The 27,510-nt window shown below is 43.2% G+C and overlaps 1 protein-coding gene across 2 annotated transcripts in view; it reads left to right on the top strand.

The window, feature by feature from the left end:
- Positions 1-27,510, top strand: part of LOC140717222 (tyrosine-protein phosphatase non-receptor type 22-like) — a 114,945-nt gene that overhangs the window by 69,803 nt on the left and 17,632 nt on the right. For both annotated transcript variants that reach the window (XM_073030549.1, XM_073030550.1), the window contains 5 exons: positions 549-634; positions 15,553-16,397; positions 22,966-23,037; positions 23,770-23,882; positions 26,480-26,507. In XM_073030549.1, coding sequence (XP_072886650.1) covers positions 549-634; positions 15,553-16,397; positions 22,966-23,037; positions 23,770-23,882; positions 26,480-26,507 — 1,144 coding nt within the window. The remainder of the gene's footprint in view (positions 1-548; positions 635-15,552; positions 16,398-22,965; positions 23,038-23,769; positions 23,883-26,479; positions 26,508-27,510) is intronic.

Consider the following 27,510-nt stretch of genomic DNA (forward strand, 5'->3'; position numbering starts at 1 on the left):
GCCTCCTTTGGTGGAGACATATCTCCACACAAACCACCCAAAGTACAGTACAATATATAGAAATTACTCTTAGTAATAACAATAACTAATTTAACTTGCCTTTACTTTTCATTGCATTATATGGGTTGCCCTGACAACAGCCCCTTGTATTGATACCCCTCTTGGTGATGATGTTGCCCAGGTTTAGCTCTGTCTTTAGGGAGTTACGCAGGTTGCCCTGACAACAGTCCCTTGTGTTGATACCCCTCTTGGTGATGTTGCCCAGGTTTAGCTCTGTCTTTAGGGAGTTACGCAGGTTGCCCTGACAACAGTCCCTTGTGTTGATACCCCTCTTGGTGATGTTGCTCAGGTTTTGCTTCTGTCTTTAGGGAGTTTTCATTGTTAAGTTTCAAATAGCCAATTCTTCCCATCAATAGCCAATCAAAGTTTAATCATCATGTTTTTACTTTCAGATGTCTTCAAAACTCTGTGATGTTAATAGGTCTTCCTGTTCAGTGATCAATACCTTGGGAGTCATGTTAATTAACAGTATTCTTTTGATGCCTCAGCAGGTTGATGAGCTGCCTGTGATGTTAGAGAGACCAGAGAGGCCACCAAGATCCATCAAAATGTTGACAGACTCACCTTGTCACAGGTACCATGTGCGGAAAATATCAACTTAGATTCCTAAGCCAGTAACTACTTTTGTATACAAGTCACGCTCTCCACAAGATCCTTCATTTTATTATTATGTTCCTGCTTTAGCTCCACCAATATTAGCCATGCTTCCAATTTTCCAGACCTTGAGTCTGGACTTCCTTCCTAATACTTCTCCGTCTCTTTCTTCTCCATTAAAACCTGGTTTAAAGCTTGAACTATCAAGTGAAAACCTTTCTTCACAAACACAAGAGGTTCTGCAGATGCTGGAAATCCAGAATGACGCACACAAGGTGCGGGAGGAACTCGGCAGGTCACGCAGCATTTTTCAGGCAATAAACTGACGAAGGGTCTTGGCCCAAAAAGTCGAATCTTTGTTCCTCTCCATAGATGTTGCTTGACCTGCAGAGTTTGTGTGTCTTCTTTCTCCTCTTTGACCTAGCTTATGTTCAATTCTTCTAATATCTTATCGGAATCTATGTTGAATATTGGTTAATAAACCTGCTAATGAAGAGTCTTATCCCATTTCTCGTTTAAGTAACAGATTTACAAAATGTTAAAAATATTATATAATTGCAAATTCTCGTAATTATTAACAGATGCCTTGGTATAGAAATAGCAAGGCACAGTAATAACAGTAAAAAGTAATGTAACAAATCGTATAGGAGCAAGTCCACTACTTGTTATGGAAGTTGATCAGAAACTGATGGTGCTTGACTGATTAAAGTTAGTCTTACACAATTCTTGCAATACAGGCTGCATGTGACAGCACAGAAACTTGCAATCCCTCCCTGCTGGTCCACTGGATGTATCAAGGACTCTGTGCACCTCCTGAATGAGGTGTAAGTTTCTGCAGCAAGAAAGTTCGAGTTTTACGTGGGAGCCTTGGTTTTCAACGTTCATTGCAAGTGGCCACTTTATTAGCTACACCTGGACACTTGCTCAATAATGCAAATATCTAATCAGCCAATCACGTGGCAGCAACTCAATGCATAGAACATGCAGAGATGGTCAAGATATTCAGCTGTTCACCCCAAACATCAGAATGGGGTAGAAATTTCATCAAAGAGACCTTGGCCATGGAATGCTTGTTGGTGCCAGACAGGGTGGTTTGAGTATCTCAGGACCTGCTGATCTCCCGGAATTTTTGCACACTCAGTTCTCTGAAGCATTTATAAAGAATTGTGCAAAAAATAAAATAAAAACATCCACTGAACAGCAGTTCTGTGAGTGAAAATGTCACGTTAATGAAAGAGGTCAGAGAATGACCAGACTGGTTCAAGCTGGCAGGAAGACAACAATAACTCAAATCCCCATGTGTTAGAAGAGTGGTGTGGAGAAGAGCATCCTTGAACGCACAACATGTCGAACCTTGAAGTGGATGGGCTACATCAGCAGGAGACCAGGAACATGCAGAAATACACTCGGCATCCATTTTATTAGACATCTCTTGTACCTAATAAAGTTGCCGCTGTGTGGAGATCAGGCACTTGACTGAACTTGCCCCTTTAATATTGCGGAGCATTCCAAGGCTGAAGTGTTTTGAGCTGCAGCAAGTGCTGGCAGGTATCTTGGAGCTTCTGCTGGCCTGGCAGACGATCAATCATGATGCAATACAGAAGAAAGAGGCTTGGCAAAGCTGCGCTGGAGATCTTGGCACAACATACTCGGGAGATTTTGACATGATGTGGTAACCTTGGCACATGGTAATATTTCTGCAGGAAATCCGTTCATCCCAAAATGCCGTCTGAAGGCACTGATTGTCCGTAGCATTTCTGTGCCAGAAGTCAAGCCCCAAGGATGTGTGTGTGTGCAATGCTGCAGAAATCCAGTGATGTTACGGATGTTGCCAAGAGTAGTAAACGACTCTCATCTTCAAACACTTTGCCTGCCTTTCTCTGACGATGCTCGCTTACCAACAATGTCTACTGATCAGAACCCAGGCCGAATACTTATTTTCTCCAGTACATATTTCACTCCCTCTTGTTACTGCTTTTAATGTTGACATCCACGTCCAGCAGCTCGGACGACCCCAAAACATAGTGCAATGTTCAGTATCACCATTTCCTCCCTCAAACAGGGTTCAAATGGTTCAATTTAATATCAGAGAATGGATACAGTATACAACCTGAAATTCTTACTCTTCAGAGACACCCACAAAACAGAAAAACACCCAAAGAATGAATGACAGGAACATCAGAAACCCAAAGCCCCCCTTCCCCCTCCTACGCACAAGCCGGAGAAGAAGTATTGAGCCTCCCTCCACTTGTGCCGGCAGAAGCTCTGACCCACCCACCCACCATCCACTATGCAAGCAATAGCAAAAGCCCCCAAAGAAACTTTGATCTAGAGTCCATCGAGAACTACAGTCCATAACCCAACGCATCGGTATCTCAGACAGGCTGTCTCTCGCTAGTGAGGGAGAGAGAGATTGCTCCTCCAGCAAAGAGAGCAGGAGACCAGCTACTTGCTGTTTCGATGTTACAATCTTCCACATTGCTTTTGAGTCCCAAACTCGAGGATCAACAGACTGTGTGTGTGTGTGTGAGAGAGAGATGCTCAAGTTGCTTGAGTACTGGGATCTTCTTCCGACAGCAGCACACACTGCCTGCTCTCTCGACGTTTCAGTCTCCCACAATGCTTCAGTTGGTGAGGATCTGGGTCGTCCATAGGCAAACACCTTCCAGGCCGCTGCTGGAGATAGCGAAACGCCAGGCCGAGTGGCAAGTCCGAGAACCCACCACTCGTAGAGAACTGCAGTCCAAGCTGCAGCTATAGATCATGGTCAAACTGGGACCTAAACACAGCCATCAGCAACTAACGTGAGCATCAGGAAGGAAGTATTGCTTACCACTATTGGTGTAACATTGCTAAACTTGTTGACAAGTGACAGACATGAAACCAGAGAAATTAACAATGGCTTCATGGTCCATTTCCTTACAACCATGAACCTTCTTTATCCCACAGTTGCCTCCAATTTGTAAGCTTCAGGGTTTTTACTTTTCTCCTTCCAACTTATCACAGTCACCCCCATGCACATTTCTCCTTTTTTTGCTACTAAGACTACCAAATAAGATTGAAAGAGTGCGGAGAAAATTTACGACAAAGTTGCCAGGACTTGAGGACCTGAGTTGTAGAGAAAGGTTAGGACTTTATTCCCTGGAGCGTAGGAGAATGAGAAATTTGAAAGGGATATATCAAATTATGAAGGGTATAGGTAAGGTAAGTTCAAGCAGGCTTTTTCCACTGAGGTTGGGTGGGACTAGAACTAGAGGTCTAGTTAAGAGTGAAAGGTGAAATGTTTAAAAAGAACCTCTTCACTCAGTGGGTTCTGAGAATGTGGAACAAGCAGGCAGCAGAAGTGGTGAATGTGGGTTTGATATCAACAATTTGAGAGAAATTTGGATAGGTATACATAGTTGGGAGGGGTATGGAGGGCTTATGGTTCAGGTGCAGGTCGATGGGAACAGGCAGAATAATAGTTTGGCTTGGACTAGGTGGGCCCAAGGGCCTGTTTCTGTGACTCAATTACTTGGAATCACTCTGACTTTGATTCATGTCACACATAGGTACCTTTTGCACAAATGGAAAATAACTTTCTCCAGTGTGTGGCTGTAGTCATTAGGAGTAGGCCTTAAATCGAACTCATTGCCCAAACCACAGCCGTGAAAGAGGGATCATGGTGATGCCACATCTGACGCAAGTAATCTGCTTTAAGCATACACATGCAAAATATTGCTTTTTGCTCTATAGCTTCACCAGCCATGTGAAGTCAGATTTCAAAGATGAAACAAGATTGAAAAAGCAAAGGAAGCAGAGGTGCCTCCTGCCCACAGGCGGGGTTACAAAGCTTCTCTTGTTAATCGGTGTGCAGTATTAGCAAAGCTGTCAGAGGCAATTTTCCAATTTGAAGGAGCTTGAACAGAATCAGGATCAAGTTTATTATGACTGACATAGACTCAGTGGCCATTTTATTAGGTACAGGATTGGAACCTGAAGTGGTCTTCTGCTGCTGTTGTTATTTGAGTTACTGCCACCTTCCCGACACCCTGATCCAGTCTGACCATTCTTCTCTGACCTCTCATTATCGCCCACAGAACTCCTGCTCACTGGATGTTTTTTTTTGTTTTCAACACCGTTCTCTGTAAACTCTAGAGATTGTTGTGTGTGAAAATCTCAGGAGATCAGTAGTTTCTGAGATACTCAAACCATCCTGGTCTGGCACCACCAATCATTCAAAGGTCAGAACAACTGAACCTCTTGACCATGTCGGCATGCTTTTATGCACTAAGTTGCTGCCATATGATTGGCTGATTAGATATCTGCATTATTAAGCAGGTGTACCTAATAAAGTGGCCACTGAGTGCATGATATTAAACATGTTGTTCTGTGATAACAGTACAGTGCAATACATAAAAATTACTGTAACAGTAAGAAGTATATTTAAAAATAAATAAATAGTGCAAAAAGAGATCAAAACAGTGAAGTAGTCTTCATGGGTTCATGTCCCACTCAGAAATCTGATGGCAGAAGGGAAGAAGCCATTTTTAAGACATTGAGTGTGTATCTTCTGGCTCCTGTACCCCCTCCTGATGGTGGTAATGTGAAGAAGGCATATCCTGCCACCTTCTTGAGTCTTGCATCAACCTTCTGCAGAGGGCACTTCGGAAGAGTTTGCAGATCCCATCATAGAAAAGATGGACATTTCCACTCAGGGTCAATGCAACACTCAGTGGCTGCTACCTCAGCTTTCATTATAGCTTAAAATGAAACGTCCGCATGTCTAGCTTATCATAAACACAAGAGATTCTCCAGATGCTGGAAATCCAGAGCAACACACACAAAATGCTGGAGGAACTGAGCCGGTCAGGAAGCATCTGTGGAGAGGAAGAAATAGTCAAGATTTCAGGCTGAGACCCTTCGTCAGCACTGGAAAGGAAAGGGGAATAAGCTTATTTCTTCCTCTTTTGTCTAGCTCCTGCAGTGTAGGCTCAGCTTGCTGCCGTGGAACTCAGATCCGTGTCACTGTGGCTCTGGATCTCCTTCATCATTGTTATGTGCCAGGTTGAGTGATGTAAGTGACCATGGTCTTGTGGCTATGATTGTTCTTGGCAATTTTTTCTACAGAAGTGCTTTGCCATTGCCTTCTTCTGGGCAGTGTCTTTCCAGGATGGGTGACAACGCACTTCAGAGATTGTCTGTCTGGCATCAGTGGTCGTATAACCAGGACTTGTGATACGATCATCCACCACCTGCTCCCATGGCTCACGTGACCTTGATCCGGCGGGGGTAGGGGGGGTGGTTGGTGGATAATCAGGTGCTACACCTTGCCCAAGAGTGATCTGCAGACTAGCAGAGGGACGGAGCACCTTGCACCTCCTTTGGTAGATATATAGCTCCACACCGCCACCCAGTGGCAGGGTGGAGATACTACTTTTAAAAGGCAGGTAGAGTGGCAGCACCACAGTAATCTCTTCTCCAATAAATTCAGTCCAGACTCCATGCCAGCAAATTGGCAGTAGCTGCAGAGAGCTCTAGGCAGCTGTCTCTTCACTGGAAAACAGCACTGCCATTCTGTCACAGTCTGTCACTCTGCCAACTGTCCAGATGGTGTCTGTTCATACCAGTAGGCTAAATCCAAAAGAAAATATTCTGCAGATGCTGGAAGCTTGAATAATAACAGGAATTGCTGGATATCCACAGCAAGGCAAAGAGCTCTGTAGAGACAGAAATAGTTAGCATTTCTCACTAAACTGAAATGACCCCTTGGTTCCTCCCTCTGCAGATGTCGCTTGTCCTGCTCAGCATTTCAAGTGGAATCTAAAGCTGTATCTTATGGTTCAAGATCACAAGACACTCTGTGATCTTCTAAGTCCTGATGAAATAGCTCAGCTTGAAACGTTGACTGTTTATTTCTCTCCATAGATGCTGCCCGACTTCCTGAATTCCTCCAGCACTTTATGTATTTTAATTCTGGTTCAAGTTGTTTCTCCAAGGCAAATGCTCTCCTCCACTTCAGGTCGCAGTCTTCCACCATGGCAACACTGCACAAAAACACCTTAGTTCTTAGCGGATACACAAAAGTAACAGGCACTTTCGTGTGACCTTCCTCACCTGCCTTTCCTCTGTCCAGACACTGCAGGGCTTGCACAGAAACAGAAGGTACTGAAAATACTCAGCAGGTCAGATAGCTTCTGTGGGGAGAGAATGAGCAGAGAATCATACATCGTGGAAACAGGCTCTGAAGTCCTTCAAGTCTCTGCCAACCACTGAGCACCAAACGACACTAAACCCACAGTACCGCCCCCACATTCCCTTAAACTGCTCCCAGATTCTGCCACTGACCTGCACCTCCAGTGCAGTTCACAATGGCCCTTTATGCTACTAATCCCTGGAATGTGGGAGGAAGCCTGACATCCTAAAGGAAACCAGCGTGGTCATAAAGAGAACGTGGAAACTCCACACAGGCAGCAGTCAGAATTGAACCTGGATCGCTAGTGTCTTGAGGCAATGGTTCTACAAACTGTACCATTCGATCACCATTTAGTTAGATAGTGAGACATACAGTGAGAAGTAGGTCATTCCAGCCTTTCCAGCACTACCCAACAAACACGATTTAACCCTAGCCTAATCACGGGTCAATTTACAATGACCAATTAACCTACTACGGTGCATCTTTGGACCGTGGGCGGAAACCGGAGGGCCCAGAGAAAAGCCACGTATTCCACGGTGAAGACGTACAGACCCCTTACAGATGGTGTCAGAATTGAACTTCAAACTCCGACGCCCGAGCAGTAATAGCATCGCGCTAACTGCTACGCTGCTGTGGCGTAGTCAGAAATGGAAATGAAAAATAGAAAATGTGCTTGCAGATTTTTGCTGATGATTATTTTCTAATAGTGGTGAGCACAGACCCATAAGGATGGTGATCACAAGTAGCATAGGGACAATCAATAGAGATCTTCAGACCTGCTCTGAGTCCGGTATTGCTCTTCCTGAGCAGAGCAAGTAATAGAATTATGTTTTCCAGGTCATCTCATACCACTGCGTGCCTCTCACTGCTAATCTACCTATGTGTGGGTTTTCAAACTGATCGTCAGTAAACAGTCCTTCTCGGTCTTTAGTCTTTGCAGTTATTTTACCCTTATTGCGCCTTTAGGGGGCAAATAATTGCAAATTGTTGTAGAATGGAGGCATTTTGAAAACTGCTGCAAACTATTCACTAACCTGTAGAATGTACTGTGTATGGTCACAGACCCACTGGGTATTTGGAGAGGGGATTCTCTCTCAGTTGTATATCTGCAAGTTAGCATGTACTATCCTCAAAAAATGCTTGACTTTCAGTGATGTCCCGTGTGTTCTATGTATGTGCTTCAGTAATATGTTATCTGTCACCCCCACTCTTGTGGCATAGCTTGCATTGTCAGTGACCATTAGGGGAAACCTTCAATACCACTTGCTCCATTGCTGCGTGAACATTGCCCATCAGAGGCAAAAGAAAATCTCTTGAGATATTACAAAACGAGAGATTCTGCAGATGCTGGAAATCCAGAGTAATACACGCAAGATGCCGATGAAGGGTTTTGGGCTGAAATGTCGACTGTTTAATCCCTTTCTGTAGATGCTGCCTGATCTGCTGGGTTTTTCTCCAGCATTCTGAATGTGTTACTTTGAGATATCACAAATATCTCCAGTCCATTCTGTGAGGATTTCAACCATTCAATGCAGTCACTGGCAATGCAGTCTTTGCCACAGAGTGAGGTAGCATTTGTAACTGGATCAGGGGACATATTACTGAAGTACATTCATCTAACCTGTAGTTCCTAATGTAAGTTTAAGAATGAAAATTCCCTGGAATGATACGCTGAACTCTCAACTTCTCCTATGTTCCAGTTCAATATTGCCACTAATTTGCTGTTTTTTCCCCCTCTTTTAAGTATTCCCAAAGCTGGAGCTTCCACAGTTCTCCAGGGCAGAGAATTCAAGAGATTTGCCACACTTTCAAGAAGTTCCTATGTATCTTCATTTTTACATGACAGTCCCCTAATCTTTATAGCCATTTCTGCTTGTTCAAGATTCTCCCACTAGCAGAAACTCCCACTGTTTGCTGGGTAATAAGGAACATGGGGGGAGTGGGTTACCTGAAATTGCACCTGAAGGGATCAATTTAATATTTTGTCAGAACAGTAGTAACTTTCTAGTCCTTGTTGATGTACAACATAATACACAGGAGCAGAATTGGGCCATTCAGCCCATTAAGTCTACTCCACCATTCCATCATGGCTGTTTTATCATCCCTCTCAACCCCACCCTTCTGCCTTCTCCCCGTAATCTTCAACACTCTTAATAATCAAGAACTTATCAACCTCCACTTTAAGCATAACTAATGACTTGGCCTCCACCACCGTCTGTAATAATGAATTCCACCGGTTCAGCACACTCTGGCTAAAGAAATTCTTCCTCAACTCTGTTCAAAAGGGATGTCCTTGAATTCCTCGACAGTGCCCTCTGGCCCTAGACTTCCCCACTATTGGAAACATCCTCTCCATGTCCACTCTATCTAGGCTTTTATTATTTGAGTTGAAGAGGGAATTATGTGATTGTGTCTGACAGAAAAACATATAAAAAAAAAAGAGATTGAGATGGGTTTTTGTAATAAATCCAAACAGCTGGTATCAAACAACACACACAAAATGCTGGTGGAACACAGCAGGCCAGGCAGCATCTATAAGGAGAAGCACTGTCAACGTTTCGGGCCGAGACCCTTCGTCAGGACTAACTGAAAGGAAAGATACTAAGAGATTTGAAAGTAGTGGGGGGAAGGGGAAATGCGAAATGATAGAAGACCGGAGGGGGTGGGATGAAGCTAAGAGCTAGAAAAGTGATACAGAGCTGGAGAAGGGAAAGGGTCATGGGACCAGCGGCCTCGGGAGAAAGAAAGTGGGGGGAAGCACCAGAGGGAGATGGAGAACAGGCAGAGTGATGGGCAGAGAGAGAGAGAGGAAAAAAATGAACAACTAAATATGTCAGGGATGGGGTAAGAAGGGGAGGAGGGGCATTAAAGGAAGTTAGAGAAGTCAATGTTCATGCCATCAGGTTGGAGGCTACACAGCCAGTATATAAGGTGTTGTTCCTCCAACCTGAGTGTGGCTTCATTTTGACAGTAGAGGAGGCCATGGATAGACATATCAGAATGGGAATGGGACGTGGAATTAAAATGTGTGGCCACTGAGAGATCCTGCTTTCTCTGGCAGACCGAGCGTAGGTGTTCAGAAAAACGGTCTCCCAGTCTGCGTCGGGTCTCACCAATATATAAAAGGCCACACCGGGAGCACCGGATGCAGTATACCACACCAGCCGACTCACAGGTGAAGTGTCGCCTCACCTGGAAGGACTGTCTGGGGCCCTGAATGGTGGTGAGGGAGGAAGTGTAAGGGCAGGTGTAGCACTTGTTCCGCTTACAAGGATCAGTGCCAGGAGGGAGATCGGTGGGAAGGGATGGGGGGGGGGGGGGGGGGAAACGAGTGGACAAGGGAGTCACGTAGGGAGCGATCCCTGCGGAAAGCAGAAAGAGGGGGGAGAGAAAGATGTGCTTGGTAGTGGGATCCCGTTGGAGGTGGCGGAAGTTACGGAGAATTATACATTGGACCTGGAGGCTGGTGGGGTGGTAGGTGAGGACAAGGGGAACCCTATCCTGAGAGGGGTGGCGGGCGGATGGGGTGAGGGCAGATGTGCGGGAAATGGGAGAGTTGCGTTTGAGAGCAGAGTTGATGGTGGAAGAAGGGAAGCCCCTTTGTTTAAAAAAAGGAAGACATCTCCTTCGTCCTGGAATGAAAAGCCTCATCCTGAGAGCAGATGCAGCAGAGACGGAGGAATTGTGAGAAGGGGATAGCATTTTTGCAAGAGACAGGGTGGGAAGAGGAATAGTCCAGGTAGCTGTGACAGTCTGTAAAAACACAAAATGCTGGCAGAACTCAGCAGGCCAGACAGCATCTATGGGAGGAGGTAGTGACGACGTTTCAGCCCGAAACGTTCCACCCTTGGTTTGGAGGAAGTGGGAGGAACCAAAGGAGAAATTACTGAGAGTAAGAACTAATTCCGCTAAACGGAGGAGAGTGATGGTTATTAGTTAGGTCTGGAATCCAAAAAGAAGCGAAGAGCTTTGAGACCATCTCGGTGGGGGATGGAGGTATATAGGGACTGGACGTCCATGGTGAAAATAAGGCGGTGGGGGCCAGGGAACTTAAAATCATTGAAAAAATTCAAAGCGTGAGAAGTGTCACGAACATAGGTGGGAAGAGATTGAACAAGGGGGGATAAAACAGTGTCAAGGTATGCAGAAATGAGTTCGGTGGGGTAGGAGCAAGCTGAGACAATAGGTCTACCTGGACAGGCAGATTTGTGGATCTTGGGTAGGAGGTAGAAATGGGAAGTGCGGGGTGTGGGAACTATGAGGTTGGTGGCAGTGGATGGGAGATCGCCAGAGCTGATAAGGTTGTTGATGGTATCAAACAGTGGACAAACAGCTAACAGATATTTGGTTTAGTGATTCATGAGATGTATTGGTAACAAGTATTCATTACTTTCTCCAATACCATCATATACCCACCAATGTAATGGAAAGTTTCGTTCACATTTTGAAGGAACTTTCCATGATAGTTCCGCTTTGACAATGATTCATTGATTATCTAACCTGTTTAAAAGTCTTTTAACACTATAATTTACTCTATGATTCACTCAACCAGATTAGCTAATCCATTTTAGACTTTGAACAACTTGAACTTGGTACAACCTAATTTGGAAGAGAGTGTGGAGAGGTACATTTCAAAGAAAATCATTAATCATTTGGAAGAGACAGAGAAAAACAATTCAGACAAAATGAGAACATGAGAATTGAGACCGATGATTCAGTGTGATGCTCAGAACACAGATATTGGGAGATTGGACAAATCTGCAGTCCGAAGTGTTGTTCAGTAAAAGATGGAGGGAAGGTCAGAAATCTTCTGCTCCAGTCAGAGATATTCTTGCTCCAATCATTTGGTGAACCAGAAAGGCTCACAAAGTGATTGGAGCACGAAACAAGAAAAGTGGAATCTTGGTTTATTTTTCCCAGCAGTGGATTGGGGTCAGCAAGTGATAAGGAGACGGAAGTCAATGAGTTGAATCAAGAGATCTCACACTCTTCAAATCCAGTATTAACTATTCTGCCCGAAATCCAAACAAAGTTGAAGCTTCAACATGTTAGAAACCTACTTTAACAGACTGAAAATGTATGTGTTTTATATTTGTGGAAAAAGAGGTATTTCAAAGAAAAACTATTGTGTTTAAGTCATATAGCACCCATAGTAATTTTTATTGTCTTGCACTGTACTGCTGCTGCAAACCAATAAATTTTATAACATATATCAGTGACTTAATTCTGATAATACACAAGCACGTTAGTCGCTGGCGCTACAATAAAGTACAGATGCTTGTTTTGAAGTTCCTGTAGACCAGTACAATTAGAATTTACTGCATCTACTTGACAGATAGACCTCAGTATGTGCGGTTGGGAGACTGTAGGTCTGACACGGTGGTCAGCAGCACAGGGGCGCCGCAGGGAACCGTACTCTCTCCGGTCCTGTTCACCCTGTACACATCAGACTTCCAATATAACTCGGAGTCCTGCCATGTGCAGAAGTTCGCTGATGACATGGCCATAGTGGGGTGTGTCAGGAATGGACAGGAGGAGGAGTATAGGAAACTGATACAGGACTTTGTGATATGGTGCAACTCAAACTACCTGCGTCTCAATATCACCAAGACCAAGGAGATGGTGGTGGACTTTAGGAGATCTAGGCCTCATATGGAGCCAGTGATCATTAATGGAGAACATGTGGAGCAGGTTAAGACCTACAAGTATCTGGGAGTACAGTTAGACGAGAAGCTTGACTGGACTGCCAACACAGATGCCTTGTGCAGGAAGGCACAGAGTCGAATGTACTTCCTAAGAAGGTTGGCGTCATTCAATGTCTGTAGTGAGATGCTGAAGATGTTCTATAGGTCAGTTGTGGAGAGCGCCCTCTTCTTTGTGGTGGCGTGTTGGGGAGGAAACATTAAGAAGAGGGACGCCTCACGTCTTAATAAGCTGGTAAGGAAGGCGGGCTCTGTCGTGGGCAAAGTACTGGAGAGTTTAACATCGGTAGCTGAGCGAAGGGCGCTGAGTAGGCTACGGTCAATTATGGATAACTCTGAACATCCTCTACATAGCACCATCCAGAGACAGAGAAGCAGTTTCAGTGACAGGTTACTATCGATGCAATGCTCCTCAGACAGGATGAAGAGGTCAATACTCCCCAATGCCATTAGGCTTTACAATTCTACCGCCAGGACTTAAGAACTTTTTTTAAAAGCTATTATTAATGCTTTTTGAGATAGTGATTTAGATGCATATCATATTTTTTACTGAGTTAAGTATTGTATGTAATTAGTTTTGCTACAACAAGTGTATGGGACATTGGAAAAAAAAGTTGAATTTCCCCATGGGGATGAATAAAGTATCTATCTATCTATCTATCTATCTATCTATCTATCTATCTATCTACAAAACTACATACAGCACACTTCACATTCAGCTCTGGTAAGCATAGATTGATGGGAGCTTCCTAGTGGGGATGAATCCAGACACTGAGCTGAATTCAGTTCAATTCAGGTGGTGTTGAACAGGATCTCTTACGATCTTTCCTTTCAGTTAGTCCTGACAAAGGGTCTCAGCCTGAAACGTCGACAGTGCTTCTCCTTATAGATGCTGCCTGGCCTGCTGTGTTCCACCAGCATTTTGTGTGTGTTGTTGTTTGAATTTCCAGCATCTGCAGATTTCCTCGTGTTTGCAGGATAAAAGCCTGTCGCCACCTCGAGGCATTTGTAAACTGAGTAGACACCAGTCCATAATCAGTCATTTTCAAGAACTATTAATAAACACTAGATTCTGAATGAGACAGTGTAAATTATACTGGATGAGTGCAATGTCAGATCAGATACTGAAAGGGAAGTAAGGAGCGGGAAAGGAAGATTGGAGAGAAAAGAGATTGCAAGTGCTGGTTTCTGGAGCAACACAACAGGAGCTGGAGGAACTCAGTGAGTCGGGCAGCATCTCTGGAGAGTGAATATTTTGGGTCAAGACCCTTAGTCTGGACTAAAAAGAAAGGGGAAGATGGTCAGTATTTAAAGGTGGAGGTAAGGGCTGGAACAATCTTGAGGGGTGGACATAGCCTCAAGATTTGGGGGAGTAGATTTAGGATGGAGATGAGGAGGAACTGCTTTTTCCAGAGGGTGATGAATCTAGAATTTTCTGCCCCATGAAGCAGTGGAGGCTACCTCAGTAAATATATTTAAGTTAAGGTTGGATAGATTTTTGCATAATAGAGTAATTAAGGGTTATGGGGAAAAGGCAGGTAGGTGGAGATGAGTCCATGGCCAGATCAGCCTTGATCTTATTGAATGGTGGAGCAGGCTTGATAAGCCAGATGGCCGACTCCTGCTCCTATTTCTTATGTTCTTATGTAAGAACTCACAGGTGATAGTTGGAACCAGGTTGGGGGGAGGTGATAGTTAGATGAGGGTATGGATTTTCTCCAGTTTTCCTTTTGTTTTTTCTTTTGATCTCTTTTCTCCTGATCCAAACATCCTCTATTTCCCTGCCATTCCACTCCCTCACCCTCTCTCTGTCTCTCTTCATCAGCCCATTGCCCACACACAGCTCCCATCAGCTCATCCCCCCCACCTCCCTCCCTTTATTCCACACTCCACTGTCCTCTCCTATTATATTTCATCACCATCACCACACCTTTGCTCCTACCTATTATCTCCCATCTTCTGACATCTTTCCCATCCTATCACCCCCTACCCCCTCACCTGGTTCTACTTATCACCTTGCTCCACCCCCTCCATCCACATCTTTGTATTGGACATCTACCCTTTCCTTTCCAGTTCAAATGAAGGGTTTTGGCCCAAAATGGCGACCCTCCATTTCCTTCCTTTAATGCTGTTTTGCCCACCGAGTTCTCTTGTGCCTTTTGCATTGGAATGAACAGAGTCAGAGAGACACAGTATCTAGAACAATCTTCAATAATTAAAAGCTGAAGGATAATTGACAATAAATATTCATTAACTTTATTTTCAATGAAGTTAGCGAATAACATGTCATCTTTGAAAAAGAATATTCAGGCTTGAAAAGATGGACTTTCTGCAGTGAGTTTAGTTTATATCTTCAGTGTTTTCAGAGCAACTTAAATCACTTAACCCTTTGCTAGACAAAGATATTCAATTGTCTTGAGAATAATTTCAGTGAGGTACAACTAAATAATTTGCTGGTGGGTTGGAGATGTGTCTCTACCAAAGGAGGTGTAAGGTACTCCTTCCCTCCAGCTGCCTGCAGGTCACCCTTGAGCAAGGTGTAGCACCTGCTTAGCCCCCGATCAGGGTCACGTGAAGCCATGGGAGGAGGTGATGGATGGTCATATGAGTAGTTGGTGCATGTCACAAGTTCTGGTCATGTGACCACTGACGCCAGGCAGACAATCTCTGAAGAGTATTGATAATGGCTGGGGTCACCCGTAAAGACACTGCCCCAGAAGAGGGCAATGGCAAACCACTTCTGTAGAAAAATTTGCCAGGAACGATCATGGTCAACGACACAGCACATGATGATGATGACAACTCAAGTCACTTCTGAGTTTGCAGTTTAACCATGCTTTTGAATTTATTATGCTTTTGAATTTTTTCAATTGACAGGAAAAAAAACATTAGATTTACTACAAATTTTCACAATAGTTCAGTGAAAGGATAAAAGCTCGATAAAGTAATTTAGAAGCTGCTTTGTTACAGTTGACTAAATACCCAGGATATTTACTTAACTGCATACGCTTATCTTTGCAGGTCATCAAAAGAGGAAATTTCACAATTCACGGCACTGGACTTGCTATCAGAGGATCAATCAGGATTCTTCCCTATTAGACATAGCCAATCTCATGGATTAATATCAGACTTGAACAGTAGCTCCAGTAAATGTGAAGATATTTTTCAACACATTCAGGACCCTCCTTCGTGTGTTGTAGGATGCCCTCTTGAGAGAGGGCCAGAGAGTCAGATGAGCCTGGGTTTTGACTGGACCACTGAAAGGACATCATGGGGTATATTATCCCAGAACTTGGAACAACTGCCTCATCACACAACGGAGTCTGCAAGCAAGTCATACTTAACCAGGGCCAAATCAAATCCATTTAGCATCACCAGTCAGGATCCCAATGAACCAAATGCATCACTGGAAACCAAAGAACAAAACCACTTGGGTTCTTTAGAATTGCTGAGTATCCTTTCTAATGATTCTCCCTCAACCAAATGCAATAGCTTACTGCCAGTTGGAAAAAAGAGGAGTCCCTGTCATTGGGAAGCTGCTCAAGAAGACAATACCAATGTTCTTAAAAACACCAGGAGCCAATCCTTCATGCACCTTAGTTCCCAGGACATTTTCCCTAGTACCTATTCCACCGAAGATCCTTATTTTTCACCACCTGGCTTGGCAGCGGAGGACAGCACGTTCTCCTGTCCAGATTTAATCTGCCAACACTTGGACAGTTTGGTGTCGAACAAGTACAGGTCTGAGAACGAGTATAGTGAGTTGCCATCCTGCGCAAGTTACTTTGAACCCTTTGGTGCCCAGCTCATGGAGGAAGGGTGGAATCGTCGTAGCCTTGCTGAATCACAAGTTGTGAAAGAAAATGGTAAGTACGCAAGGCAATTGCAGTATTGTAAAGTCTGATGTTGAGAATGTGACCATGAAGCCTATCAGAAATACTGTAGGAAAGGAGTCCGGAATCAGAATCAGATTTATTATTACTGACGTACAATATGTCGTGAAATTTGTTGTTCTGAGGCAGCAGTACATAAAACTATTACAGTAAGTTACAATAATAGATTGATAGATAAATTAATCAATAGTACAAAAGAGGAATAGTGAGGTAGTGTTGTCACCTAAGATGAGCAAATTTCTACAGATGCACAGTGGAGAGTATTCTGACTCTTTGCATCATTGCCTGGTATGGAGGCTCCGATGCACAGGATTGAAAAAGAAGCTGCAGAGGGTGTTAGACTCAGACAGCTCCATCATGGGCACAAACCTCCCTGCCATCGAGGACATCCTCAAAAGGTGGTGCCTCAAGAAGGCAACACCCATCATTAAAGACCCTCATGAGCCAGGACATACCCTCTTGTCATTACCACCATTGGTGAGGCAGTACAGAAGCCTGAAGACATACACTTGATGTTTTAGGGACAGCTTTTTCTCTGCCATCAGATTCCTGAATGGTCCATGAAACTGGCTCAGTGTGGTTGAGTCGTAACTTCATTCTGAAGTTACATGACAAACTAATTATTTGTACCAACTCAATGTGATAAAGTTGGAGGAACAGGGTTCTGAAATGTAGCTGAATGGAAGGAACATATCTGGTAAGGAGGGTGCTCTCCATTTTTGTGGTAATGTGGTTAATGGAATGGATGGATGGGGAATTACATCAAACTTTTTGTGTGCTGGCTTGTATAAATTAGTCTTACCCTCTCTATCCTGATAGTGCAGCAGTCAATTCTTTGTGAAGGTCCCTGTAGGTTGTATCTGCTATTTTATCATCGCTAATTTCCTCTGTGAAATTGGTGACAGAGTAGAAAATAAGTTTAGATACCTGCATTGTACTCTTTACATATTCAATCCCATCTGTTAGTCTCAAACCCACCAACCTGAACCCACTTGGACAACAAAGCAAGTTGTTCCAAGAAGATACTGTAAATGCCCAATAAGAAGTGAACTGATGATTGTCTGGAATTAAGTTTTACTACACGCTCCCCACAGAAACTACAAACATAGGATTTCATTCAATGCCTTAGCCCTATTTCAGCCTTCAGTTGGACCTCGGATTGAAGAGCGGCTAATCAGCAATCAGGATTGATTGGAAAGAACAAATAGTAAGTGGAGTGGCCATGATTGGACTGGACAGTGTTAGAGTGGTTATTTGAGACTTAAGCTCCTCAAGACTTCAGCGAGGAGTGGCTTGAGTGAGAAGATGACTTCACCTGCAAGAAGTGCATCCAGCTGGAACTTCTAACACTCCACATTAAGGAGTTGGAGATGGAATTAGATCTACACTGGATTGGTTGGGAGGCTGAGAGGGTGATAGGTGGGACATATAGAGAGGTAGTTACACCCAAGGTGTAGGACACAGGAAACTGGGTGACAGTCAGGAAGGGAAAAAGGGTTAACGTGCAGAGTACACCTGTGACCATCCCCTCAACGACAGGTATACCACTTTGGATACTGTTAGGGAGGATGACGTAGCAAAGGAAAGTCACAACGATCAAGTCTCTGGCACTGTCTAGCTCTGTGGCTCAGAAGGGAAAGGGAGAGAAGAGACGAGCTGTGGTGATAGGGGACTTGTTAGGGGAACAAAAATGAGGTATGTGGATGAGAACAACATTCCCAGATAGCATGTTGCTTCACTGGTGCCAGGGTCCAGAACATCTTGGATCAAGTCCTCAGCATTCTTCAGTGGAAGGGTGAGCAGCTAGAGATTGTGGTCCATGTAGGTACCAATGATATGGATGGGAAGAGTGATGAGGTTCTGCAAAGAGAGTTCAGGGAGTTGAGTGCTAAGTTAAAGAAAATGACTTCCAGGCTTGTGATCTTGGGATTGCTACCCATGTCACATGCTAGAGAGGCCAGAAATAGGAACATCATACAATTTAACAGATGGTGAAGGAACTGGTATCAGATTTTTGGATCGTTTGTCTCTCTTTTGGGAAGGTGGGACCTGTACAGAAGAGATGGTTTGCACTGAACTAGAGGGTGACTAATATCCTAGTGGGAAGTGAATGACAGGGTTTAAACTAGAGTCGCAGGTAGATGGGAACGAGAGTGCCAGAACAGATAGTGGAGAGGTCATGGAGACAGATGTCATTAAGCCCTCAGACAAAGTCAGGAATCAAAAAGTTCAGGATGGTCCAACTAATGTTCTGAGCTATATTCCAATGCAATAAGTATTGTAGGAAAGGCAAATGAACTCAGGGCATGGATCAACACATGGAATTATATTATAGCCATTAATGGAATGGTTTCAGGAGGGGTAGGAAAGGCAGCACAATATTCTGGGGTTGTGTTGTTTTAGACACAACAGAGTGGGAAGGATTAAAGGGGGAGGTGTGGCGTTATTAGTCAGGGAAAATTTCACAGTAGTGCTCAGTCAAGAAAGACTGGAGAACTCATCTAGTGAGACTTAATGGGTGAAACTGAGGAATAAGAAAGGTAGAACCACCTTAATGGCACTAAATTATAGACCACCCAACAGTCTGTGGGATTTAGAGGAACAAATTTGTACAGAGATCGCAAACTATTGCAAGAGATAGAAGGTTGTTATAGTAGGTGATTTTGACTTTCCACACATTGACTGGGACTCCCATACTGTAAAAGGACTAGATGGAATAGAGTTAGTCAGATTTGTTCAGGAAAGTTTCCATAATCAGTCCCAACAAGAGAGTGTGCGATACTTGATCTCCAATCAGGGAATGAGATAAAGCAGGTGACAGAAGTTTGTGTAGGGGAACCCTTTGCATTTAGTGACCATAATGCCATTAATTTCAGAGTAAATTTGGAAAAACATAGGTCTGGTCATCAGGTTGAGATTCAAAATTGGAGCAAGGCCAATATTGATGGTATTAGAAAAGATATGGAAAGTGTGGATTAGTTCAGGCTGTTTTCTGGCAAAGGTGCGCTTGGTAAGTGTGAGGCCTTCAAAAGTGAAATTTTGAGAATACAAAGCTTGTATGTGCCTGCCAGAATAAATGGTAAAGATAACAGGTTTGGGGAATCTTGGTTTTCAGGAGATTTGAGGCCCTGGTTAAGAAAAACAAAGGAAGTGCATCACAAGTATAGGCAAGTAGGAACAAATGAGGTACTTATGGAGTATAAGAAATGCAAGAGAACACTTAAAGAAATCAGGAGGACTGAAAGAAGGCATGAGGTTGCCCTGGCAGACAAGCTGAAGAAGAATCCTGAGAGTCTACAGTTATGTTAAGGGCAAAATGATAGCCAGGGATAAAATTGGACCTCTGGAAGATCAGAGTGGTCATCTATGCATGCAGCCAAAAGAGATGGGGGAGATCGTAAAATGTTATTTTTGCATCTGCATTTACTCGAGAGATAGACATAGAGTCTAGAGAAGTGAGATAAAACAGCAGTGAGGTCACAGACCCTATACAGATCACAAGAGGAGGAGTTTGCTGTTTTGGTGAAATATAGGGTGGATAAATCCCCAGGGACTGACAAGTGTTCCATTGGACCCTGTGGGAGGCAAGTGCAGAAATCGTAGGGACCCTAGCAAAGATGTTTAAAACATCCCTAGCAACAGGTCAGGTACTGGTGGATTGGAGGATAGGCAACGTTATTCCAGTTCAAGAACGGCTCTAAAAATAAACTAGGAAATTATAGGCCTGTGAGCCTGACATCAGTGCGTGTGGCCTCCGTCAGTCGTGGTCAATCATGGGTACTGTGCCTCTGGTAGTCACTGGGAGTGGCTTCTCCAGGATGCAAGCCAGGGCAGAGTTGATATGGAGATCCGTCGTCACCCATGTAGTGGGTTGCACTTTGGTTGACCAACCAAGGTAGCTCTTACACAGTGAACATAAGGCACTGAGGAGTGCAGTAGAACAAAGGGATCTGGGAATACTGGTCCATAATTCATTGAAAGTGGTATCACAGGTAGATAGGGTTGTAAAGAAAGCTTCTGGCACATTGGCCTCCATAAATCAAAGTACCGAGTACAGGAGATGGAATGTTATTTTGAAGTTGTATAAGACATTGGTGAGGTCTAAGTTGGAAAGATGTAAATAGGGTTGAAGGAGTACAGAGAAAATTTACAAGGATGTTGTTGGGACTGGAGGATCTGAATTGTAAGAAAATATTGAAATAGGACTTTGTTCCTTGAAATGTCGAAGATGAGGGATGATTTGATAGAGATCTACAAAATTATGAGGTGTATAGATGGGGTAAATGCAGGCAGGCTCTTTCCACTGAACTTGGGTGCGACTACAACTGGAGGTCATGAATTAAGTGTGAAAGGTGAAAAATTTAAGTGGAACATGAGAGGGTCGTGAGACTGTGGAATGAGCTGCCAGAGTAAGTGGTGCATGCAAGCTCAAGTTCAACGTTAAAGGGGAGTTTGGATAGGTACATGGATTGGAGGGTTATGGAGGACTATCGTCTGGCTGCAGGTCAATGGGACTAGGCAATTTAAATCATTCAGCACAGATCAGACCAAAGGACCTGTTTCTATGCTATACTTTCCTTTGACTCAGTTGAGTTAATGGACAGCTATACTATCAGAGGAGCTGGTTTATGATCTCTTCTGCCCTCTGCTAGGTTTAAATCAAAACATAACATTATTCGGTGTAAATATTGTCTAGTCAGTATTTATTCCGCAACCACGAACACAAGAAAATCAGCTGTCATGGAATGGTGGAACAGATTCAATGGGCCAAATGGTCTAATTCTGCTCCAATATCTTATGGTCGTGTGGTCTAAAATACAAGCAGAAGTAGGTCTCCTCACCCCTCTAAACTGTCATGTGTTTCCATCCAGCTTGGCTGATCTACCCCAGGCCTCAATTTGATTTTCCATATGTACACCAAAACATCAATAAGTACAGTGAAATGTGTCATTATTTGTCAACGATCAGGTCCGAGGATGGTGTTGGGGCAACCGCCAGGTGTCACCACACTACCAGCACTAATAAAGCATGCCCAAAACTCATTAACCTTAACCCAAACTGTACGGCTTGGGAATATGGGAGAAAACCGGAGCAACAGGAAGAAAACTGTGCAGGCACCGGGCAAATGGACAGCAGCAGGAATCAAACTCTGGTGACTGCTGGTACTGTACAACAATTGTGCTAACTGCTGCGCTACCATGCCCCCCTCCCCCAATCTTTCAGAAACCTCTCTACCTCTTTAAATACCTCCAGTGCTCCATATGCTGTACTCAGGGGTAGAGATTTCTGAAGATTCACCATCTCAAGCCAGAAGAGCTTTCTATGCAACTTGGCATTGTGTCACTGGTCCCTTAGCTTGTAATTATTTACCATTGTTTGGGACTCTCCCACTGGTAGAAATAACAAGTTAAAGAGATGATCCAATCATAATCACGTTACTTTATGTGGGAGTTTATTATACCCAAATTGGCTGCTACGTTGTATTACCACAGTGAGTTCACCCCACAATACTTAATTGAAATCCTTTTTCTTACAATCTCTGTATCACTGCTTCATGCACACAGCAGAATATATATTCTGTCTAAACTTACCACAGTGCCCAACTGCAGTGACAGTGACAATGTATTCGTGGGTGTGATGGGACTTGTTTGAACCGTGTTTCAAGATTCTTCTTTATTGTCACCAAGCAATTGATACTAGAGCGTACAATCATCACAGCGATATTTGATTCTGTGCTTCGCACTCCCTGAAGTACAAATCGAAGTAAATATAATAAAAATTTAAACTATAAATCATAATTAGAAAATAGAAAAGGGAAAGTACGGTAGTGCAAGTCAGGTCCAGATATTTGGAAGGTACGGCCCAGGTCCGGGTCAGGATCCGTTCAGCAGTCTTATCACAGTTGGAAAGAAGCTGTTCCCAAACCTAGCCGTACGAATCTTCAAGCTCCTGAACCTTCTCCTGGAGGGAAGAGGGACAAAAAGTGTTTTGGCTGGGTGGGTCGGTCCTTGATTATCCTGGCAGCACTGCACCGAGAGCGTGCGGTGTAAAGTGAGTCCAAGGATGGAAGACTGCTTAGTGTGATGTGCTGGGCTATGTTCACGATCTTCTGCAGCTTCTTCTGGTCTTGGACAGGATAACTTCCGTACCAGGTTGTGATGCACCCTAGAAGAATGCTTTCTACAGTGCATCTATAAAAATTAGTGAGGGTTTTAGGGGACAGGCCAAACTTCTTCAGCTTTCTCAGGAAGTAAAGGCGCTGGTGGGCCTTCTTGGCAGTGGACTCTGCTTGGTTAGACCAAGTCAGGTCATTTGTGATATTCACTATATTGCCTCTCCAAAGTAGGAAAGTTCAATACTATAACTCTTCTAAGGAGCAGGGTTACCTATCCTGGTGCTCAGCTTGCAACAGTCAACAACCTTCCTTAGTAAGATGTTAGTACAGACTTATTTGATCTGTGCAGTTTATAGACTTCAAGTTATTTTTTGAGGATGTGCTTGGGTAACAAAATAAATTCGCTGCTTTGTTTCTATTTCATAGATTCTGATGAAGAAACTCCCCCTCCTCTGCCAGAGAGAACTCCGGAATCCTACATTTTGCCAGAAACTCCTGGTAAGTGCATAGAACAATGTACATAGAAAAGTACAGCACAGTACAGGCTCTTCAGTCCATGATGTTGTGCCAAACTTTTAACCTACTCCAAGATCAATCTAAAATTTCCCTTCCACATAGCCCTCCATTTTTTCTTCTCTCCTATCTGAGTTTCGTAAATCTCCCAATGTATCTGCTTCTACCACCACTTCTGGCAGTGCTAACACTCTGTATAAATAAAACTATCTCTGACGTCCACCCTATAATTTCCTCCAGTCACCTTAAAATTATGTCCTCTCGTACTAGCCATTTCCACCCTTCGTCAATTGTCTTTTCTAATGGTGATTGTAAGGGGATCCCAAGGGTCATGTTAAGTAGATCTGTCCTGTTCCTCTCAACTAGAGTATTACTGGCCTGTATGGAGAATTCTGCTAATAGGACTTGTGATCTCTCCTGACAATCCAGGTCACAACTCTGAATGGGAAGAACTGTTTAGAATTTCTGAGCCTTACAAAACCAAATTGTGAACCAGTTAAGTTCAGAAATAATTGGACTTCTCATCTAACTGAGAAAGTACCCAGAACTTGCCCTATCCAGGAACAATAACTTCAGAAAATGTTGTCTTCTCCCACCACATCAGAAACCTACAATAAACACACACCGCCATCCAGCGATCCTCATCAATCCAATGTTGGTGTTCTACACGCAGGATACAAATTGAATCAGTTCACATTTTATTCTCCTCTGATGTAGAGCCAGCGCCCGTTCCTCCGGCCTCTTTGAAAGTTGGGACATCTTTAGAGTGGAGTGGCCACACCCAGGCAGACCACTTCACGGAATCCACTAATGTGAAGACGCGGAGTAAGGTATCAGACTAGTGGATTTATGAGGGCAAATCTGGGCCTTTTTTCATTGTTATATTGGAATTGCTGTGTCTTATACCTGTTTTTTTTTTTTGCAAGTGCAAGGGAGAATCTGACTAATTTAGTAGTGGATATCTGATAACCTGATTGAGCAATTCATTCAATTTGAAATTCATCCCATATTTCAGAAGTCTTCTGTGGTCACTTAAAACAGAAGTTGTATCACTTTTATATGTACATAAGGGGGCTGAATTTTTTTTTCTGGAATTCACTGAGAAGTGTGCTTCCAATGAACAGAGCAAGAACCAAACCTATTTGTTACTTGGATAATGTCATCACTGTCCAGCTCAAATCTTACAGTCAGATGATCGGCTGACCTGTGAGAGATCGTTTGCTGTAAGGGAGAACAGAGCTATGTTTGATGGGACAGTGAAGACAGTTTTTCTGTGCCTATTTCTAGATCTACCAATATGGGAACAGAAGCTATGATGGGAAATAAAGGCTTTGCTATATATCTAGCATGGGTTTGAAAGGGCTTTGTAAAGAAAATCTTGTTTTATTTAAACATTTGGTTTGTACTTCCACTGGGATTGATCCATATTCAACTTCCCATTCTGAAGAGCAAATTGAGTTGAGGGGAAAAATCTTATTTTATCACTACCTCTACCTCCAGCTGTTTTTAATCACCTTGTTTGACTCTGTTGTCTGTTAAGTACTCAAGCCTCAATATGGAAACTGCATAGCTTCCACCACACTTCCCTCCCACTGAAATCTAACCATGGCTTTCATTCCAGAATGTGGCCTCTCCTCTCCTGTCCACCCTAATTTCTTTCCAATTACATAACTCCCAGCAAAACACTATCCTAACTTGTTGCAGCATGCCCACGTATGGAAAACCAATGCCCAGGAATGGAAAAGTCTACAGAAAGTGATGGATACAGCCCAATAACTCCATCACAGGCAAAGCCCTCTCACCATGGGGCACATTTACAAGGAGTGCTAACTTCTCACTAGAATCATCAGGCAGGAAGTACTGGAGCTTAAGACCAATATGACCAGGTTCAGGACCAGCTATTAGCCTACAACCATCAGGCTCCTGAACCAGTGTGGATAACTTCACTCACCACAATTCTGAACTGATTCTATAATCTACAGACTTATTTTCAGGGACTCTGCAACTCATATTCTCGGTATTTTTTTTATTTGCACAGTTTGTCATAGAACATATTGTTTGTTTTTCAGTTTGTGTTTATATGTAAATAAGACATGGGAGCAGAATTATGCCATTTGGCCCATCAGGGCTGATTTATTAGCCCTCTTAATTCCATTCTCCTGCCTTCTCATTACCTTTGATACCCTAATAAAGAACTTCTTTAAATATACCCAATGACTTGGCCTCCTGAGTCACAGATTTACTGCCCTCTGGCTAAAGAAATTTCTCCTCATCTTTGTTCCAAATGGATGTCTCTCTATTCTGAGGCTGTGCCCTCTGGTCCTGGATCTCCCGACTATAAGAAACATCCTCTCGACATCCACTTGATCGAGGCCTTTCAACATTTGATAGGTTTCAATGAGATTTCCCCCCTCCCCCATTCCTCTCAACTCCAGCGAATACAGGCCCAGAGCCATCAAAAGCTCCTCGTGGGTTAACCCTTTCATTCCCAGAATCATTCTTGTGAACAACTTCTGGTCCCTCTCCAGTGGCAGCACATCTTAGATAAAGGGCCCAAGAATCGCTTTCAATACTCCGTGTGGTCTGGCCAGTGCATTATAAAGCCTCAGCATTACATCCTTGCTTTCATATTCTTGTCCTCTTGAAATGAATGCTAACGTTGAATTTGCCGCCTTCACCACCAACTCAACCTAGTTTATATATAGTTTTTCGTAAATTCTGTTATATTTCTTTATTTTTCCTGTAAATGTCTACAAGAAAATGAATCTCAAGGTAGTATATGGTAACATATACATACTTTGATAATAAATTTTACTTTAACTTTGACTGAAGCCATTTCTCTTTCATCATCAATTTCCTTGAAATTTCCAAATCTGCATGCCCTCTGAATCTCTGCATTGAAGGTCACTGGATTTTTTTTTGACTTCCTTCATTATTTCAGACCTTTGCATCCCTGAAACCCCCTGCCCCTCTATCTGCCTTTTCATCAGTCTGCCAGGCAAGATCCTTGAGCTCCAAAGAGAACAACTGTGTGTGGGAATCTGGTGTTGGGCACACAAATGATGAGGTATGGCCAAAGAGTAACCGGTGCAATTTGGAATGTCTGGCCTGGGAGATGGTTCACTGATGCTGCTACTGAATTTGGAAGACTTTTGTGGAAACAGTATCCTTCCAGAAGCTATTAGTAGTTCAGGTCTTAGAAGCATATAAATGGACAGGGATTGCTGCTTTGTGCCAGGTCTGAGGTCCACATCAATAAGTTTCCTTCTCCTTGACTGACTGAAGACTGTGCTAATATATTGAAAATTATTCTTTTCTCATCGCTGTCTGGTTCTGTCTGTGAGAAGCTAACTCTGCTCTTTCTGTCAGAACTTAATTAACTACAAACTGTGTAAGCAAAAACTGATCTACTGTTTTATTGTTACAGAGTTTGAAATTGAGAGGCTTTAGGAAGGGTGAGTTGACATGGACCTTATATTTCTACATTATTTTTGAGTGAAAGATAATTAATTTATTCGGCACTCTCCGCTGCTGTCTGAGAGGAGTTTGTGTTCTCCCTATTACTGCATCAGTTTCCTCCAGATGCTCTGGTTTCCTTCCGCATTTCAAAGACGTATATGTTTGTAGAGTAATTGGGCACTATGGGCTTGTGGCCAAAAGAGCCTGCTAAAGCGCTGTATCTCTAAACAAATACAATAATTAGAAAACTTCATCCTCCTCATCTTGTTCGCACGCTCTATGAAAAGGGTTCATGTGACCGTATTAAAGTTATTTATCATTCTTCTAACTTTATTATGTATGTACCTCAAGTGATTAATTTTATTTGTAACTGTTAGCCTGGACAGCAAAATTTTATAATATTACCCATGGCTAGAACAGCTATTAACTGCACTAGTAAATGTAGTAACTAATAACTATGCCTATAATTCTAGTAACTATTTGGCTATGTCTGTACTTCTAATATACTGTATATTAAATCTGCAGATTAATTCCAAAAAGAAATCAACCATGCCTCTATTTCTGATATTAACAACGTTGATTGCTCCTATTGACTTTGCATGCAACTTGAGTGAATTTTAATTGAGTTGGGAGTTTATGAATCTTTTAATATCAATGGTCAATACAGGCCATTAGTTTTAACATTTGTGTAGATTGAGGAAGGAAAGTGCGATGGCATCTAATGGAAGATCAATGAATAAGATTCAGAAAAAGAGATTAGCTTTATCTGTCACGTGGAAGTACAGTGAAACATGTCAACAACCAACACAGTCCCGCAAGTGTTACCGTGTCTCCAGTGCGACGTAGCCCACCCATGATTTACTAACGTTTACCAATCCATACATGTTTGTAATGTGGGAGGAACCTGATGTACCTGGAGGAAACCCTTGTGTTCACTGGGAGAACGTACAGGCAGTGGCTGGAAATGAACCCCAATCACTGATGCTGTAAAGCATTATG

Source organism: Hemitrygon akajei, chromosome 27, assembly GCF_048418815.1.
Source record: "Hemitrygon akajei chromosome 27, sHemAka1.3, whole genome shotgun sequence".
Taxonomy (NCBI): domain Eukaryota; kingdom Metazoa; phylum Chordata; class Chondrichthyes; order Myliobatiformes; family Dasyatidae; genus Hemitrygon; species Hemitrygon akajei.